Here is a 20,270-nt window from a genome sequence, read left to right as displayed (position 1 = left end):
AGAGGGTGATTAAGGGTATGAGGTTTCGTTTTTCTAGGATAGTAGAGGCTAATGGTTTTGTCGGAGGTATTTGATTGTGTTGGAAAGATGAGGAAGTGAAGTTAGGTGTGGTTTATAGTGATACTGAATTTTTGCATGTGAAATTATCAAAATCGGGTTTTATGGACTAGTTTTGTACGATTGTCTATGCAAATCCTCAAGGTGCAGGGAGAATGGAAGTGTAGAATAAGTGGTCAGGATTAGCATGTGATGTTTTGGGTCCTTGGTTATTGGCAAGGGACTTTAAAGATATTGCTTTCCCTTCTGAACAAAGTGGAGGTGCAGGACCTACTTTGAGACACTGATGGTTTCAATGATTGGATCCAAGAGAATGAGTTGATTGATCTGGATGCAGCCGGTCCGTTTTTCAAATAGGCCAAAGTAGGATGGTAGAGAGAGAGTCTACAAGAGGCTGGATAGAGGGTTATGTAATGTTGATTGGCAGAATGAATTTTCAAGGTCTGTGGTAAGCGTTCTTCCACGTGTTTCCTCCAATCATCATCCTTTACTTTTTGATCTTGAGCCTGTTCAAGTAGTTTAGGGGGAGAGGCCTTTTACATTTGAGGCAATGTGGATTTTACATCCTAATTTCAAGAAATTTGTGAAAGAGGCTTAGAGTGAAAGATTGGAAGTGCATGAGGCTACTTTTGCTTTTCGTAAGCCTCTGAGAAGGTGGAATTGGGAGGTGTTTGGTGATTCAAAGAGGAAGAAGAATAGATTGATGGCTAGGCTGGGGGGGATACAAAAGAAGTTGGGTTTTGGAAGAAACATCTTTCTTGAAGAGTTGAACCAGCAATTACATGATGAATTAATGGAGTTATTGCAGTATAAAGAGATGCATTGGTATCAAAAATCAAGGGCTTTGTGGTTGAAGAACGGTGACCACAATACTAAGTATTATCATTTGAAAACCTTAAATAGGAGGCGTTGGAATAAGATTGTGATGTTGAAGAATGAAGAGGGGGTATGGTTTAATGATGAGAAGCAGGTTCTGGGTTTAGTACATAATCATTATTCTAAGTTGTTTTACGAAGAGGTTAGAAGTTGCAATTGGTTTGTTACTGGGCATGGTTGGGGAAGTATTAATAGAAGATTGATTGAAGGTATGAATAAAAATGTGGAGGTAGAAGAAGTGAGGAATGCAATTTTCAATATTAGGGCTTATAAAGCTCTAGGTGAAGATGGATTTCCAGCTATGCTTTATCATAGTAATTAGGAGACACCAGAGGATTTAGTGGATTTAGTTCGTAATATGTGGGAAAAGCCAGAGAGGCTGAAGGAATTAAACAGAACATTAGTGGTTTTAAGTCTAAAAGTGGAGAAACCAGAGGTGATATCTCAGTTTAGACCAATTTCTTTATATAATGTGATGTATAAAGTGGTTACAAAGATAGTAGTACAGAGATTGAAGCCCTTGATGGCAAAAGTGGTGTCACTATTTCAAACAAGCTTTGTGCCAGGAAGATGCTTCCAAGAGAATATCATTGCTGCGAAAGAAATTTCCCATACAACGAATAGAATGAGTAGTAAAAGAGGGTTTATGGCCATTAAAATAGACTTGGAAAAGGCTTGTGATAGAATAAGTTGAAGCTTTCTTGTGACTATGTTGAAGGAGATTGGGCTGTCGGGGAAGATTTTGGACGTTATAAAGGCTTGCATTACTATTACTTCATTTCAAGTTCTATGGAATGGAGTTAAATCAGATTACTTTTTTCCTTCAAGAGGGGTGCACCAAGGTGACGTGCTTTCTCCATATCTTTTTGTTATAGGAATGGAGAAACTCTTTCATATTATTGCTGATGCGGTTGATAGTATGAGGTGGAAACCATTTTTACTTGATTTTTGCTGATGATTTGTTATTATTTTGTGAAGCTGAAGTAAGTCAATTAAAGGTGGTTCTGGAGTGTCTTAGTTGTTTTGCAGGGATGTTTGAGCAAAAGATTAATGCTCAGAAAACGATTATTTCCTTTTCTAGGAATGTATACGAGAGTAAAAAGCAAGAAGTGATTAACATATGTGGTTTTAAGGAAGCTGAGGATTTAGGACGCTATCTTGGGACTCAAATAACAGGGGGGAGAAATACAAAACAGAAATTTCATTTTTTGGTTGAAAAGATACAAAGAAAGCTGCGTGGTTGGAAAAATAACAATTTATCTCTAATTGGTAGATTAATATTAGTACAAAATGTAACTCAACAAATTCCAGTGTTTCATATGCTTCGTGAGAATGTGCCGAAAGTGGTATGTCAACAAATAGAGAAGGTGCAGTGGGAGTTTATATGGGGTAGTAGTGACGGAAGGAGGAAGATGCACCTTATAGGATGGGCGAAGCTTTGTTTGCCTGAGGAAGCTGGTGGGTTTGGTCTGAAGGACATGAAATCAATGAATGATGCTTTACTTTATAAGGTGGATTGGGAAATGATCTCCAGACCTGAAAAGCTTGTTTCTAGGATGATGTGTGCCAAATATGAAAAGGGAGTTTGCTCACAGAGGGGGTGTACTGCGAAAGATGGGAACTCAATGCTGTGGAAAAGGCTTGGGGAATTGTGGGATAAAATTATGGTAAATATTAGATGGGAGGTGAATAACGGAAGATGGGTTCGTTTTTTAAGTGACAAGTGGCTTATGAAGGAAGAATGTTTGGAGGATAAAGCTTCTTCTAAGACTAACAAGGATATGAGGCAACGTGCAGTAGCAGAGTATGTAGACGAGAATGGTTGTTGGAACATGGATGAATTGATGAGTTGTTGGCTAGGTGAGGATGTTAAGAGAGTTGTGATGGCAACTTTACCTCCTGGTAATAATGATGTGGAGGATTGTGTGAAATGGTTGAGGAATGTAAGTGGTGTGTTTTCTGTTACTGATATGTATAACTGCTTGAAGGTTTTTGATGTGATTGTAGAGGATAGGATTTGCAAGGAAATTTGAGAATGGAAGGGAGCCAAGCGAATTCAGGTGTTCTTATGGTTAGCAACTAATGAATGTTTACCTACAACTATTAAGTGAAGCTGGTGCTTGAAGACTTCTCCTGTTTGCTTAAGATGTAATGATGCTGATAAGGATGTGTTACGTGTTTTGCGGGATTATAGTTTTGCTAGAGGGGTATGGGAGAAGTTGTTAGAAGGAAGAGATTGGGCTGATTTTTTCAAGCTATCTTTGAAAGAGTGGATGCTACAGAATTTAATTTGTAAAAAAGGGGTCTGGGTGGGTGGAATGTGGTGTTTGCAGTGTGTCTGGTTTTTGTGGTATTGGCAAAATAGTTACCTCTTCAAACCTGATTTTTGTTGGCCGTTGAATCCTGAATGTGTTATTAGAAGATATGTGATGGATGTCAGGGAACACTTTTATGAAAATGGAGCTAGGTTGCAAAAAATTGCCGTGTATAGGGTGGGTGAGACCTGATGTGGGGTGGATAAAGTTGAATGTTGATGGTGCTATGAAGGGGAATGGGAAGATTGTTGGTTGTGGAGGTTTGTTTAGGGATCATAATAGGAGGTGGTTAGGAGGTTTTGCTCGATATGTGGGATGTTGCTGTAGTGAAAATGCAGAATGGTGGGGCTTGCTGACAGGTGTATCTCTGATTCAGCGTTTTGAGGAGAAAAAAGTGATCATTGAGACTGATTCTGTCGTTGTTGCTAGAGGAGTGGAGAAATTTTTGACGAGGGGGAGTGTGGGAACAAGTTCATAAAGATGGCTACCAAGTTTATGATCAATGGTGATTTTTGTATCTGTCATACTTTTTGAGAAGGGAACTGTTGTGCAGATTAGCTAGCGAAGTGGAGCTTCTTTCAAGCCAAGTCCGTCCAACTTCTGACTGAGCCTCCTGGTGGCTTCGTTAAGCGGTTGCATAGGGATGTTTTGGGCGTTTTTTGCCCAAGAGTGATTGTTTAGTTGATTTTATAGTTTCCGGACTTTGGCCCCATTCATAATAAAAAATAATAATAATAAAATAAAAAAACTTCAAAACAAAAAATTAATTTAAAGATCCCAACTCCGTTTGCAGGTTTGGTTCACAACGTCACAGGGTCGTGCCAAGTAAATGATCTCCTGTGAATCCGATAATACTGTACTAACAAACATTCAAAACGGTAAATGAAATAATTAATGGACCTTTCCATTTCCTTATTTCAAGCTTCTCCCTTGCTGCCAAACACCAATTTCCGGGCCCATATAATCCACGTCCTCCAATTACACGGTAACACTGTGCAACACCACTGTCTCCACCGTCAGACCCGGCCCGAACCCGAACAACACGCCCCACTCCAATCCTTCTCCGGTGGTGGCCTTCCCTTCATTCATCGACCTCTTCCTCACCTCGTCCAATATGAAGATAACGCACGCGCTTGACATGTTCCCGTACTCGCTCAGAACGTGCCTGGTCGCTGCGAGCTTCTCTTCTTTCAGCCCCAGCTTGGCCTCCACCTGATCCAGAATTGCCGGACCACCGGGATGGGCGATCCAGAAGATGGAATTCCAGTCCTTGATGCCAATGGGGGTGAAGGCTTCCACCAAGCTCTTCTCAATGTTCTTCGAGATGATTCCGGGAACGTCCTTCAGCAAGTGGAACGTGAGACCCACTTCCCGCAGATGCCCGTCGATGGCTCCGTCAGAGTCGGGTAAGATGGTCTGTGCCGCCGACACCATCTGGAAGATCGGGCGCTCAACAGAGGTGTCGGGATCGGCGCCGATGATCATGGCAGCAGCGCCATCGCCGAAGAGGGCCTGGCCCACCAGGGAGTCCAGGTGAGTATCGGAGGGCCCGCGGAAAGTGACGGCGGTGATCTCGGAGCAGACGACGAGAACACGGGCGCCCTTGTTGTTCTCAGCGAGGTCCTTGGCGAGGCGGAGGACGGTGCCTCCGGCGAAGCAGCCCTGCTGGTACATCATGAGTCTTTTGACGGAGGGTCTGAGGCCGAGAAGTTTGGTGAGCTGATAATCTGCTCCGGGCATGTCCACCCCGGAGGTGGTGCAGAAGACGAGGTGGGTAATCTTGGACTTGGGCTGACCCCATTCCTTAATAGCCTTGACGGCCGCTTCTTTCCCGAGTTTAGGGACCTCAACCACCACCATGTCCTGACGAGCGTCCAGAGAGGGAGCCATGTAAGCGCACATGTTGGGGTTCTCCTTCAGAATCTCCTCCGTCAAGTGCATGTAACGCTTCCTTATCATAGATTTTTCACCTGGAAACAATTCAGCAAGAAGCACGTTTTCATGTGAGAAAGAATCAAGTGAACCAAGAGATGAAAATGTGTGCAGATATATATATATGTATATATAGAGAGAGAGAGAGAGAACGTACACATGCGCTTGAACTTCTCTTTGAGATCGGTCATGTGCTCGCTCTGAGTGATGCGGAAGTAGTAGTCGGGGTAATCAGCTTGGAGGATACAGTTAGAGGGAGTGGCGGTGCCGAAGGCAAGGATGGTGGCGGGCCCCCGGGAACGCTGGGCGTCGCGGATCTCATCGACGGTGACCATCTCGGGGTGTGTTGAAGACGGTGGAGAGGAGAAGAAAGCCGGCGTGAGATTTGGTGAACGGCGAAGCTAATCTTAGGAATGGAAGGTCCTGGGTTTGTGGAGCGGTACTGCAAGATTGGGTTTAAATACGAGACTGGAGGCAAAGAGGGGTAGGTAGAGGGGACGGGCAGCTGGGAGGCCACGTGGTTTGATGAACCCAGGTGGTAGATGTCAGTCTTTTAGTGCCATACATATATCTTCAAGTGTTTAGCATGTTAATGTGAAAACTTAAACTCCTCGCAAAACCATCCGAATCAAGGAGCCCTGTCTGCTGCTACCACTACTGTTATTAATTATTGGCTCTCACTTTTAAACCTTTGATTTATCTAAACAATTTTATTTTTATCTTAAAAAATAAATAATTAATTAATTATATATTTTTTCTACTATTATTATAATATTGTAATATTGTTAAAGGTAAAATAAAAAACTTATTGTGTTTTTATATGAGTTTAATTAAATAATAAATTTTTATTGATATATAAAATTTAATTAATAATATTTTATATATAAAGATGGAGGGACACAATGAAAAAGGAAACGAGGGAACCCGTGGGCACAAGTGCCACCAGCAGGTTGCGTTACATCAACAACTGGGTTATGTAATGGCGTCGTGATGGCCATAAGAGTATAAGTGTCAGATCATGAATGTAAGACGAAAGTTGAGCTGCCATTCCAAGTTTTGATGGTTGAAAGGGGTCTTATCGGCTAACTAAGCTTGGACTGGTAGTGATGGTGTGTCATACGGTGAGTTTGGTTTCGCGATCAGTCTTTTGAGAGAAAGTTGCATCTCGGACTGAGACGCGGACGGTGCGTGCGAAAAACACGCGGCTTACTCCATTAATTAATGGAAATGAAGTAACTGTTGAAACGAGAAATTTTGGAGGGTCCGGTGGTTGGAATTGGGTTGTGGCGAGTAAAGGTAAAACGATAAGCCTGAAATCACCTCAAACTGCACCATGCGCGGTTTAAGCGGCTCATTATTATTATCACTCACCGGGCGCATGAGTTTGGTAGCACCATAAAATTTATTACTGTGATGATATCTAAACCAACTATTATAATATATTATCTTTTCTAAAATAAAAATTTATCAAAATTATAAAATAATTTTAATAATTTTTTATTTTTAATACAGTCTATATTTAATTTGAAGGGTTTAATTTAATATTAAAATTTTTATAATTATTATATATTAACTATTCAAATGTATTCTGCACAGTTTAGATTAACACAAATTGTGTAGCATGAATGGCTAGGATAATCTAATATTATAGACAATCTCCATGAGTTATAGTCCACGGTTTCATGTCAGAAACATAAGGAGAATATAAGAAAAGTGTGATCATGCGTATTATAATAAAAGGGCACATGATTGTCTTTATTGTGGCCCTCATGATGAAAACATGTGATTCGTATATAATAATGTAAAATGAGCTATCGTATTGTCACTTAATGCTTATATGCTCAAAATGATGTGAAGTGCTATGCTGTGCTTGAACATGTTAAATTCGTCGTATGTGTGATTATGCGCCACTTACATATAAATTAGTTAGATGAACTTTAGTTATTGAGTAATTATACTCACCTCATTATTTTTAATATTATAAGAAATAGCTCATTGGAGCACGATCGAGGAAAGTAAATCGAGGCTTAGGATTTTATCCTAAAAAATTGGAGGCCTCGTGTATTTTGATTTTTTTCCTTATGTATATATTTTAAATGATATTGCCAACTAAGGTTATCCATGTTTTTGGGCTTGCATTAGGAAGTTGTTAAATTATATTGCGTATTTTAGGCTCTATGGTGTATATGTAATAATTGTGAAATCTACTACAGAACTAAAAAACTAGTGCAAGTAGGGAGTTAGTGAGATTGTGATTATTGTGGAATGATGTAATGAATTATGAATTTAAGGCTATGAACTTAAGGCCCTTTTTATATTCTTGTAATTAAGGAGTTGGGCATTAAAAACGTGTTTTATATGTGTTGTTAGTGATGTGGTGTATTGCAGAAGTTCAAAATAGTCTATTGAGTATAGTCTGAGTTGTGCTTGAAGCTTTTGGCACTTTGTATGAAATTAGAACAACTAAGTTCTATTTAAGTAGTGTAAAGGAGTGAGTTGTAAAATTGGTATTCAATTTTGACTAAAAAATGATTTAATTGTGAAACTAGTACTATAAGATAGAGTTAGAAAAAAGCTCTTTGTAGACATATATATCACCTTCACCAAACGTCAGACGAAAAAATGAAGTGCATTGGAAGTTTGGCCTTATTGTTGTCAAATGACAGTAGCAAAGCTGTCAAAATCGTGCAATGAGCAAGACACATGGAACGAAGGCAATTTGCCATACCTCACATCCAATAAGCTACAACACATCGTTTGTTCCCCCTACCCTATTTTATTATTTATACTTTGAGAGAATCTGAGGAGGAAAACATATTTTAATTCGTTAATTCGCATGTACATATGTAGGAACAAAGTTACACTGGTTAAACTTTGTTCGGATACATAGCACATGCACTCCCTTAGAGAATGAGTTGTAAGGAGAAAATGAGTTAACTGAAAAACGAGAGCGTTTGGTTTCCGTTTTATGCAGAGAACAAAAAACTGATAGAGAACTACACCCATAGCCACCTTTTATGGGAACGTGTGACACTTTCTCCCTAACCGCTACATTTTGAGGCCCTGAGTAAATTGCATATTGAACCCAAATATTTTTTACAATTGTCACAAGAACCCATTTCCCAATTTTGGGCTTTTATATAGGCCTGGTCTATCAAGGGTAGATAATCCAACATATTTATTATGCAAATGCTTTAAATTGTTAAAGATTCCACGCTTTCTTCTATATCTATTTGCTTTGATTTTGAATTGGTGAAGGTTTATTGTCATGTTTTAATTTTGAAAAACTTGGGATCTTAAATGTTAAGTCTACAAACTTGGTAATCGTACTTTAGGGCTAATCCTTTAGTCACCTTGAATTTTGAAGCTAATTGGTAACTAGTAAGGGAGACTTTACAAATGAGGTTCTACGAGGAGAAGAATAAAATTATATTTATATTGATATTGATAACAATAAAAATTATCAAGATTTAGTTAATAATGCTAGCAAAATTTGATTATTATCAATGTTGATTTTATAGTGATGTTATTTTTTATTAGACTTAAAATTGTTGTTGTATGTATTGACTTAAATTTATTTTTCCAAACTTAATGTTATGTACAATAACTTTTTAAAATTTTAAATATGTTTTTTTATTTTTTAAAATTGAAAAAAGAAAAAAAATAGGATTGAGATTTTGAAATCTGGCCCTTCAACCCTGAGGGTCAGGGCTAAGTTAATCAAAATGAAGTCTTAAAATATAATCAAGCTTAATAAGACTAACCTATTTAAATATTAACTTTTTAAGAATTGATTTTAATTAATAGCTCTATCTAACATAACATAATTAAGGTTAAGGCCCAACCATCATGCCCAGGAATAAATCTCCGCTCACGGACAAGAGAAGAACTGAGTCTTCTTCACACATTGACATGAGAAAGGTGAGAAAATTCAATGAGTTCAGAGATGTCAGCATTGCGGATATGTAAAGAGAACAGAACCTTTGCCCACTGATGTATCCAGTATAAGGAAAACCATCTTTGGGAAGGCTCATCAAGGATGAGCTTGGATGAAATTTGGATCGTTCAGATTTTAATTTAAATAATTTAAATTTTAAATATTATTATATATTATATTTATACAAATAAAAATTATAAAATAATTTGAATAAAAATTTTATTATTAATTTAGTTTAAGTTTAATTTAGAGGGTCTAATTTAATATTAAATTTATTTATTTATTAAAATTTTTATTTTAATAAATATAATATATAATATTATGATAATAATACTTAAGATTTAGATCATCTAGATTAAAATCAATTTCCTTTGGAAAGCTTGTCTGCGTGCGGAGATAGTGAAGAAAGATTTACTGCGGGGGACACCTAAAGCATTGACACTCGACCACGAGTGGAGAAACTCGCACAGACCACCCCTTCGACGTTTGACCACGCACAGTCATGGGACTAAGGAATACGATCACGCACGGAAGTGAATCATAATATGTGGCTGAGTTGATTCAAAAATGCAAAATGGGAAATTAAAGAATATCTTATAAAATCAGGAAGGATGAGATAGAAATTAGAGGCAAAAAGGATGCAAGAAAAGTTATAAATAAAGCCCTAGTCATGCTTGTGAAATGATTGAAGTTTGTATCTAAAATTGAGAAGGCTGCTCTAAAGCTTAGGCCAAAGTTTGAGGGGTTCTTAAAGATTAGGGAGATAAATGAGCGATTCTCAACCAAATATTGTGGAGTTCTCCCATTATTTTCCATGCTTTTCAATCTTTGCGTTGAATTTGGTTTATTTTGCATATTCAGAGTTGTGAGTCACTAGGTTTTTTTTTTTTTAGGAATTTTGTGAACATTTAATGCTTCTCGGTATATTTTTTTTTTAACGATTAATTTTGATGAATGCTTTAATGCTAGATCTATTCCATTGGTGGCCAACTTTAATGTGTTCTTCAATCCTGGTTTTCACCTTCAATAGAAGGGAATCTCAAATAAACTGTGTATTGGGCAATTTAGGATTATATTTGATCTAATTTGTGTTTGAGATAGACATATACTCAAGAGCCCTTGATAATCTTTTAAGGTTTGTACATAATTAGATTGGGACTTACTTGAGACATCATAAAATAATTAGATCATGGGTTTTGTAATTGACGAATATATAATTTAATTTAAAGGCTTGATTTTAAATGTAAAATAAAATGATAACTAAAAGAAATTGAATTGTAAAGAATGAAAGGGGATTATAATTCTTATAGTGCTTTTTGATTGTTCGTCATAACTCAAATTTATTCTTTGGCTTTTATTTTATTTATTTCATATTTTAAAATTATTAAAAATTTATTTCTTTGATTGGAAAATTTAACCGAGATGAAAAACAACTATCGTCTGCGCCAATTCTTTTTAATTGGTTCCTTACGAGACAACTTTAATTCATTATACTACGTTAGATCTATACGCTTGTGGTGTGTTTTAAATTTTTTTGTGCGTCAATGATGAAGAGCTGGAATGTTATTTATTAGGAAGATGAACAAATAAAACGCACGACGAGTGACATAGGTTCTCATTATTGTCTAAACAAATGATTGAGAATTCAAATTTTAACCCCTGTATATATAACAATTGAATTGGGAGAGTTTACCAATTACACCTTAATACTCTGGGAATGATATTATTTGCTATGGACAGTGCTTATTCCACATGTTTACCAAAAAAAAAAAAGATGTTCCCTATAGAGCTTCCAACGGATGCTGCGTTACTTGGGGTTTTTTTTTTTTTTTACCCCTCTCACGTTGCTTTGCATTCCGTCCTAATAAAGAAAACAGACGTTCTAATACATCCAAAATAATAGTAATTCTGTCTTCGATGAGGTCTAATTATGGTATTAATTAAAGTCTCAAAATACATCATGAGAAGTCAAATAATTGCCTTAATGTTTGAAATAATATATACTTTTTTCATCTTAATTTACAAGACACTTGTGAGAGAAATACGACTTCTAATAATATAAGATTCTTTGATAAAATTTTTTTATTAATAATAATTTTGTAATATTTTCTTTTTCATATATTCTCTCTCATCATTATTTTTTCACAAATGAAGTATTAAGTCAAAATAAAGTTTATATTTTTATTTTTAAAAAATAAAATTTTAAAATGTATTTAATGAGCCTTGTTGATGGATGTGATATTGTTTAAAAATATCTTATAAATTAATACGTACATTATGATGCACAATTATAACGGCCCTCTAGGAGGAGCTTGTTGATGAGTCAGTTAGAACCAAGCATGCTTTCATCGATCAACCTGTAGAATTAACTAGTCCAATCACGTTATTTAAATTGTCTCGAACTATTATCACGTGGCTGTGTTTGCAATCAAACAAACTTAATTTTGCACTCTCAGTCCAAACCTGTTTTGACAGGGAGAATAATATATAGGGATAAATCGGACACTGCATACAGCGGATTATTTACCCACGTCACATTATATGATGTAGTATTCCGCAAAAAAAAAAAAAATCACTGTCACGAGTCATAACGTGAAAGTGAAAATGTTACTTGCCTGGTGAGTTTGCTCGATTACCTAGCAAGAGGGATAGCCCATGATCATTCCTTGTTTTAAGGGCTGATCATATTTCTTTAATATTACTCACATACATATTCACATGCACGTGTATACTCTGAATTTGACTATCTCGTCAAGGGTCCAATATAGCTTCGAAAGATTAATTTTTTCACGGGACAATTGTTATCCATTCATCTCAGCGTTCCACGAAAGCAACACAACTGCCGACTCATATTTTAATATATCAACGGTTGATAAATTTACGCGCGCTCGCACACAAATATATATAATTAATTCAATGGTCTCAACTACTTGTAAGTTGATAATAATTAAGTATATATGCAATCAAATTCATCTACGATAATTTTTGTCTTTATGATCATCTTAGAATACGATATAAATATTACGTAATTGTAAAATTTAATTTTACGAACGTACTTAGCATATATAATAAAACTTTGGACCCATTAAAATGAAAATGAGGGGGAACGCGTCATATACATATACATATATATATATATATATATATATATCCACAGGCAGTCAAGCACGACGCATCTAAAAAAAGGCTTACGATATGAATGAAGTAAGAAAAGTAAGAATGAAGTAGCGCACATTGTTTTCTGGATCCGGACCATATCAAATGCACATCAAGAGCAAGATTTGATCGTTTTAAATTCCTAAATTGGCAAAAGGTGCTTATGATCTCCATTTTGCATGGGCAATTGAACAACCGCGAAGTTGGCCAAAAACAAAACCACGCGTGCCATACTTCAATAATGTAGACAGCTAGCGAGGCCTTCACCACGTCCCTTTCAACACAATTTTTTCTCTTTATTTACTTTTTTTTTAATGCATTAATGAGTCAGTTTCTTGATTTAGTTTTAAACAAGGGAATGATAATAAGAACTCATGTGCAGATGCCTCGATGGGCACAGCTGAGCATGATTGTAGGAGGGAGGGAGGGAGGGAAGTGCAGAAGGCGGTGTCACCGGCGTGGAGCGACACGCGGTGATCTAATAAATTCGAGATCAACAGGGTACTCAAAACTATCTCGGGCTTCTTCATTCCTCAATATCTCTTGTATGCGTAAATAATGCAATTCAAACCTCGAGAGCAAAGTGAGTGTAAATACATATTCATCTTCCTGACTCCCATTGATCTGCAGCAAGTTATAACCTCCCTACCCCTGTGCTCTCCAATTTAATTAATCATGGCAGAGGCTCAATACTCGCATCGCATTTACCACCATACCCCACAAAGCCTGTCCCTGTTAATTATTATGGTCTCTTAGAACCCTCCAGGCGCTGCTGTTTCCCCCCTTACTTACAGGAAACATCAATCTCGTGTTCTTCCTCACAAGGCCAACAGAAATAGCTCCCCCCCCCCCAAAAAAAAAACTGTGTGTATGATTTCACTTGTGTTCCACCATATAAGTCCCTCCATTTGATGGGTTTATGTGATATACATATACATATATAGATATAGATATGTGTGCGTGCGCGCATTAAGACCACGAAGCTATTGTAATCAGTTTTTCCCCGAGTCACTCTGTTCGATCTTATTTTCCATGTAGCCATATGACTCATGGAGGGAAAAATAATGACATGGTATCTATAATTTTGACATAACTGTAACTTAATTAATAAATTTTAATTTATTATAATTCAAATTTTATAATTTTAACTTAATTGAAACTCACTCTCTCTAATTTTAGTTATTTAAAACTATATTCCTTAAGTTTCAATAAATTATTTTGGTTCTCACAACTTTATCCTCTAAAATGCATCGATTGACATTTTAAATAATTAAAATTAAATTACAGAGTCATATTGAGTTAACGTTTAATAATCAAATTTCCGTGAAGCTAAGATTATGAAAATTGAGTTACAATAAGTTAAAGCATAGATATTGAATTTTAATTGAGTCAAAATTCTTGAGATGGATGAGTAATTTTTTCAAAAAAAATTAAATACTATCATTTTTTATATTAAGAATTCGTTATAAATCTAACATATAATCTTCATAAAACTTAGCAAAGAATTTCTTGAAATGTGTATCTAAATATAAAATATCAGATGAGAAACTTTAATAAGTCTAATATTGAACTGATACAAGGGTTTTTTTTTTGACAGTTAAAAATTGAGTAAAAATTAATATTCTTAATTATTTATAAAGAAGCATTGTATTTTAATTGAGGCTTCCGTCGCGTTGGGCACTAGGCTATAAGAGGAGTTGAGTTTTTACAGTACCTTTTGAAAGTTTTCCAGAAGATCTATCCCATATAAACTTGATTTTTCAATCTGTACTGAAAATAGTAAAATTATCATAGATAGCATTTTGTTTAGCTTAGAAACAGAATTCGATGGACAAATTTGTGAGAATCGACTTTATCTCAAAATTTCCACGGACTGCTTGTGTAATTCTTAAATCACATAATGTTGGTGTAGCATGAAATGTGTGCATGCAAAAGATGTGGGTGGGGTACGTGCAGGCGCAGCCAAAGCCGAAACATTCAAATCGGATGAGACAGAGAGTTCGAATCGTAGACGACAAAAGCAGCTTCGTTGTTACGCAGTATATAAACACAGCCTGGTTGTGTGTGGTTTTATGAATCCAGATTGAGTACAAGAGCAGAGCAAAGCAGAGAAATGAGTGGGAAGGCGAAGCAAGCGATGGGGATGGCGGTGGTCGCGTTGATACTAACGGCGGCGCAATCAGCAACAAGCAGCTCCGGCGAAAACGACGTGGAGATGTGCCTGGTGGCCTGCGGCTCCTCTGTTGTGTCCTGTTTCACAAACTGCTTCCGCAAGAACTCCATGAATTTCATACCTTGCTCTGTAAGGTGTGGCCAGGATAACTACAACTGTATGAGTGCCTGCACCAATTCACCTGTTGTCCCTCCTCTTCCTTCTTACTTCCTTCAGCCACCAACCCCTTCATGATTGCCTTCACCTTCCTACTCACTTTTAATGTTCCTCACCAGTTACAATAAATTGCGGATCCACCCCTGCTTTTATTTTTACATTCTAATTCACGCTTTCCCTTGAGGCTCCATATGTATCTGAATATTGATGACTATGTTTTACAATGAATTGCGGAATGAATTATTCCATGGAATAAAGAGGCCAGCGCTTGAATAAGCTCATTCAACCATGTCAAGATCCCACAACATAGTCTTCAAATCTCTGGAACTAAGCTAACGTTAAAGAATACACGTACTGAACATAATTAAAAGAACATATATATATATATATATATGAATAAAAAAGCAACCTTACGTTGCATTTTGCATCTTTCTCTCGCTCTTCAAATCATCGCCATCGCATTCACCCTTTTTTTTTCCTTACTATATTAGCTTTTCCTTTAACTATTACCCGACAGTTTTTTTTTACGAGGAGCAGATTTTTCTAGCCATTGGATTTTGCCGGCGCCGCCGGCCATTGTTTGAACCCTAACCACATTCTTTTTCTTTTTTTACGCGGACGCACGGTGGCGCAACCATCGTGAAATTTTGCTTCCTTCTTTAGCGAAAGGTGTATCTTCTATTTCCCGCCTTTTGCGTACCTTCTTTCCACGGTCCCCAGTTCATGGTGCCCTCGTTCTTTTTCGGCCTTTTGTTTGAAATATAATCTCCTTGAAGCTAAATTCTGTCAAACTGTGGAACATGGTGCTCTGATTCGATTCATTATGTTATTTAATGGTGGCTATAAAATTCTAAAATGCAAGAAACAAAGCCAACAGTGCGTGTTTGTTCAATCATGCATTGTCATTGCGTTTGCTTTGGAAGGGGAATCTGATTGAGATCCTTTGTTAATTGCGATGATTGTACGTAACTACTAACGAGCTTCCCTTCGATTATTTCTTGACCACATATAATTTGATTATAAATTTCAGCATCGAGCTTGAATCTATAGATAAAGGATCCTTTAAGAGTCATATCATATCATGCTTGCTTAACGTTTCGATGAAGAACGATAAGGAATCCAGATCAAAATGCAGCAAGCCTGTAAAGAAACCACGACGGGTGACAATGGATGATGTTCTTTTGGCATCCCAGGAGACCAAGGAAGAGAGGGAGCAAAGGATCCGTAATCTATTCAGTTTCTTTGATGAGGAAGATTCTGGAATTATAGATTATGCCCAGATTGAAGCAGGCCTCTCTGCGCTCCATATACCACCAGAATACAAGCATGCCAAGGATTTCTTAAAAGCTTGTGATGCTGACAAAGACGGGCGGGTCAATTATAAGGACTTCAAGAAGTATGTGGATGACAAGGAGATGGAGCTTTACCGCATATTTCAAGCCATTGATGTTGAACACAACGGATGCATTATGCCAGAAGAGCTCTGTGAGGCAGTGGTAAGGGCAGGTAATAAACCCGCCTCTGTCATCTGCTAAAATGTTAAATTTATGCTTTAATAAGTGCAAGATACCTATTTTTCATCTTAAATGCTAAGCCAAACTAATGTCTCTGTTGCAGGGATTCAGATTGGTGAGGAGGAACTTGCCATTTTTATGGAGCATGGGGTTATAACATTTGAAAAATGGAGGGATTTTCTTCTGCTATACCCAAGAGAGGCAACTATAGAAAACATTTACCGTTATTTAGAGCGTGTATGCCTTATTGACATTGGGGAACAAAGTGTTAGTCCTACAGGTATCAGTGGAAACATTCACGCAGGTAAATATTTGCTTGCCGGAGGATTGGCAGGGGCAGCATCGCGCACTGCTACTGCACCACTTGATCGTCTAAAGACCATTCTGCAAATCCAAACCACGCGGACTCATATAATGCCTGCACTTAAAAATATATGGAAAGAAGGCGGTTTCTTGGGGTTTTTTCGAGGCAATGGCTTGAATGTCCTCAAGGTGGCTCCTGAGAGTGCCATAAGGTTTTACACTTACGAGACACTCATCAAGACTTGGATTGTCAATTCTAAAGGAGATCAAGAGGGAGGCTCTGGTATTGGGACTGTGGGCCACGTACTAGCTGGTGGTTTGGCTGGTGGAATAGCACAAACTACAATATATCCAATGGACCTTATTAAAACACGAGTACAAACCTATGCTTTTAGTCAAGGTGGCAGAATCCCTCGTCTTGGAAACCTCTCTAAAGATATATGGGTTCACGAAGGACCTCGTGCATTCTATAGGGGCCTGGTTCCTTCTCTTCTTGGGATTATCCCTTATGCTGGCATAGATATAGCTGCATACGAGGCTCTGAAAGACATGTCCAAGAAGTATATTCTTCATGATGGAGGTAATAAACTCCTTTAGTTCTGTTCAGATATTCCTTTAGCCAGTATATATGTTGAAACTCTGATATCTGCTGCAGGTGAACCTGGTCCTCTTGTACAACTGTGTTGTGGGACAGTTTCAGGAGCCCTTGGAGCAACATGCGTATACCCGTTGCAGGTCGTTAGAACCAGGTAAACTTCGGCCTTTAAAATGGCTATTTTGTTTTCTTGAATAGTTGGCGTTTGATTCGCTTTGAGCTATAATAAAGGCACGTTATCTCTGTTGATTTCAGAATGCAGGCTCAACGCTCCAATGCTAGTGCTGCTTATAATGGAATGAATGAAGTGTTCAGGAGGACTTTTGAGCATGAAGGGTTTAGAGGATTCTACAAAGGGATATTTCCCAACCTCCTCAAAGTGATTCCATCGGCAAGTATCACTTATGTGCTTTATGAAGCTATGAAAAGGGGTTTGAAATTGGAGTGAGAATCTTTCTGCTTCATTTTTATCTGATCTGTTCGATCAACTTGGCTTGCCCGAATTTGTCGATGTTGGTTCAGCAATGGCAACTGTGAAGTCAACAGCAGCAAGGACAAAATTGATATGTCTTGCATGGTGCTCGTTCATAATGTGTTGGAGAAAACACAGGAATCCGATTTTGTAATGGTTAGTAGTTCCATGAGTTATTATATTTGTTATTAGTCGCAAAAAAGCTATATCTGTTAAATTTAATAATGTTAACATGACTAATGTTCTTTAAGTTATTTGTTCCCTTATCTTATGAATTGTTGGCAGTTTTCTGGAGTCTTTCGTAATTTTTGTTTAAACTCAAACTGATTTTTGGTGGGGGATAAAATGGTAATCTTCATGTATTAAAACTGTTTCTATTATTCTGTTTGTAAATTTATTTTGAAATAGGTATTTTTTACGGGTTTTTTGAAGGAGATATTCACCACCTCTGGGAATAATTATCACACATCTGCAGTGTAATTCTTCAATTTTCCATTGAAGAATGAAGTCTCGTCGTTATCGTAATCTAGTCTCAATATTTTTCTCACTGCTTTGACGTGATAATGAAAAAAATACTAAGCATGTACGATTAAATGCTTCGGTCAAAATCGCCAAAATCAACGAATTTCTAAATTCACATATAGATCAACAAAATTTAGTGGATAAGAAACATAACAGTAACACATATAAAATAAAGAGGTATAACTGGGGGAAAAAAAGAAAAGAGAAAAACAGATAATAAATGTACATTGAAATCTATTTTACTAATTATTATTTAATTTGGTAAAAAAAATTTAAGCAATATGTGAAATGAAATAATTTTGAGATTTATTCCGGCCATACTAAAAAGATTGCAGTCAGTTTAATAATGATTGAGTGACATTGTTTCTTTGGCTCAAACCGATGAATCCCTTAAATATGATTTAAAATGAATCTTATTTTATTGTTGATTAGAGATTTCCTCCACAAAAAAATATGAATTAAAGTTTGAAGAAGGTAACAGTGGATAAAGAAAAATTTATTTAATCATATTTGAGCTCTTAAAATATTGGATTGTATTGAAAGGCTTGATAATTGGAATTTTCTTGTGTGTCCCTCTTCTAAACAGGAAAGGGTTAGATTAGGAATAAAATTTTAAATTTTAAAAGAATATTCACTTTTGACTTTAAGTAGTGGAATTTATTATTATTTTATTGACGGAAAAAAAACGGTAGAATATTGGAGGCCCATTTGAGAGAGCCGCAAATGAAAGGCCCAATTTCATTCACCGCCTGTTTTGGCAAACACTGAATTTATTATTATTGAATTTACGGAAAGAAAACGGAAGAATATTGGAGGCCCATTTGAGAGGGCCTCAAATGAAAGGCCCAATTTTATTCACTGACATTTTTGCAAATAGTGAACCGCCTGTGGGCGTGGTCCTCATTGATCTCTTATAAACAAACTGCGCTATCTTCTGTGTTCCCTCTCCCGCCGCTCGACCAGTCTTCTCCTCTTCAAAAGCTAGGGTTTTGTTTGAGTCCTCCTACTTTTCGACTTCATTTTACAACATGGTGAGTATTATCTCTACCCTTATCATTGTAGCAGATCTTCGGTTCTTTTTCCTCAATTTCCTACGTTCTCATTCATCTTCTGTTTGGCTTTGTATCGATTCTCTTTTTGTCGCTAAGAATCTGATGGAAATGGGATCATAATGATATGAAAAACTGTACTAGACAAAGTATCTTCCTCATCGTTTATGTTTCTGCTTTGTGGGTTCTGTTATGTGGAATAGAGAAACCGATGGTTAAATTAAGGGTTATCTGCGGGAAGGTTCCTCTTTCGTATCGCGTGATTTTATTTTTAATGTTTTTGCTCTTTAAATCTGTGCAATATATTTGGCGGATTAGATGGAATAATGGGATTTTGCAAATTTTGTAATGAAAAATTTGCCTTTTCAGTTACCTAATCAATTGTATTTTTGTCCGCTGGTTCGGTGGATAGGTTCTTCAAAATGATATTGATCTGTTAAATCCCCCGACTGAGCTGGAGAAGAGAAAACACAAGCTCAAGCGTCTTGTCCAGTCTCCAAACTCTTTCTTCATGGTATTGAACTCTTATTAACTCCAATTTCGTCTTCGCTGCTCTTTTGCATTATTTGAAAGAGAAATTTTCTCCGGAGCATCTTATCTGCTAGTATTTGAGGTTATATTTGGTGTCCTATAAGTTATTTTCTTAGTTTGATCTCTGATGGCCTTGCTGGTTTTGTGTTGCAGGATGTGAAGTGCCAGGGTTGCTTCAACATGTAAGTAGCAATCTTTTCTTCGGTTTTGTCTGTGATATTTTAATTGTATTTATTTGACTGTGTGGATTTTTAATTTGGATGCAGAACCACTGTTTTCAGCCACTCTCAGACTGTTGTGGTATGTGGCAACTGCCAAACTGTCTTATGCCAGCCCACTGGTGGACGGGCTAGGCTAACAGAGGGCTGCTCTTTTAGGAAGAAGGGAGACTAAATGGTGCTTCATCTTTTGTTTAGTTCGGATGTTTTCACTCGTTAGGCTAAGATGAAATCAACTTTTTGTCTTAGATTAAGTTATGTTGGTAATTTAGATTGTAGTCCTTTTCACACAACTGTTCCTAAGAGTTACAATACCACCAAGTTTTGATTTTTTTCTTCATTGAATTGCGTATGGTTTTGTTGAATATTTGTTTTCCTTTGAATGGTATAGATTGATTGAATTGTTGGTTCTTTGAATATGATGTCCTTGTGTTCCATTGAAATGTTAATGCTCAAGTTTTTAA

The 20,270-nt window shown here is 36.9% G+C and overlaps 3 protein-coding genes across 5 annotated transcripts; 2 read left to right on the top strand and 1 right to left on the bottom strand.

Annotated features, from left to right (window-relative positions):
- Nucleotides 1-3,997: 3,997 nt before the first annotated feature.
- Nucleotides 3,998-5,620, bottom strand: LOC129311007 (chalcone synthase). Its single transcript, XM_054952938.1, has 2 exons — nucleotides 5,338-5,620; nucleotides 3,998-5,218 (listed from the first exon to the last, which is right to left on the bottom strand). Exons 1-2 carry the CDS (start codon nucleotides 5,513-5,515, stop codon nucleotides 4,227-4,229), a joined length of 1,170 nt encoding a protein of 389 aa, XP_054808913.1. The 5' UTR covers nucleotides 5,516-5,620; the 3' UTR covers nucleotides 3,998-4,226.
- Nucleotides 5,621-15,447: 9,827 nt separating this feature from the next.
- On the top strand, nucleotides 15,448-17,736 carry LOC129304388 (calcium-dependent mitochondrial ATP-magnesium/phosphate carrier protein 2-like). Of its 3 annotated transcripts, none has more exons than XM_054944026.1 (4): nucleotides 15,448-16,108; nucleotides 16,220-16,999; nucleotides 17,075-17,168; nucleotides 17,270-17,736. In XM_054944026.1, the coding sequence occupies exons 1-4, from the start codon at nucleotides 15,703-15,705 to the stop codon at nucleotides 17,460-17,462; spliced, it is 1,473 nt and encodes a 490-aa protein (XP_054800001.1). In that variant the 5' UTR covers nucleotides 15,448-15,702; the 3' UTR covers nucleotides 17,463-17,736. The 3 variants fall into 3 exon arrangements, with proteins under 3 accessions (XP_054800001.1, XP_054800008.1, XP_054800016.1); XM_054944033.1 differs by having other exon boundaries at nucleotides 17,277-17,453; XM_054944041.1 differs by having other exon boundaries at nucleotides 15,983-16,098.
- A 1,149-nt stretch (nucleotides 17,737-18,885) lies between these two features.
- LOC129308160 (40S ribosomal protein S27-2-like) lies at nucleotides 18,886-20,270 on the top strand. Its single transcript, XM_054949200.1, has 4 exons — nucleotides 18,886-19,039; nucleotides 19,470-19,571; nucleotides 19,742-19,770; nucleotides 19,855-20,270. Exons 1-4 carry the CDS (start codon nucleotides 19,037-19,039, stop codon nucleotides 19,979-19,981), a joined length of 261 nt encoding a protein of 86 aa, XP_054805175.1. The 5' UTR covers nucleotides 18,886-19,036; the 3' UTR covers nucleotides 19,982-20,270.

The sequence above is a fragment of the Prosopis cineraria genome, unplaced genomic scaffold (genome assembly GCF_029017545.1).
Source record: "Prosopis cineraria cultivar Desert tree isolate PC_DT_omini unplaced genomic scaffold, ASM2901754v1 PC1, whole genome shotgun sequence".
Classification (NCBI taxonomy): domain Eukaryota; kingdom Viridiplantae; phylum Streptophyta; class Magnoliopsida; order Fabales; family Fabaceae; genus Prosopis; species Prosopis cineraria.
This window is presented reverse-complemented; position numbering and strand designations above follow the sequence as displayed.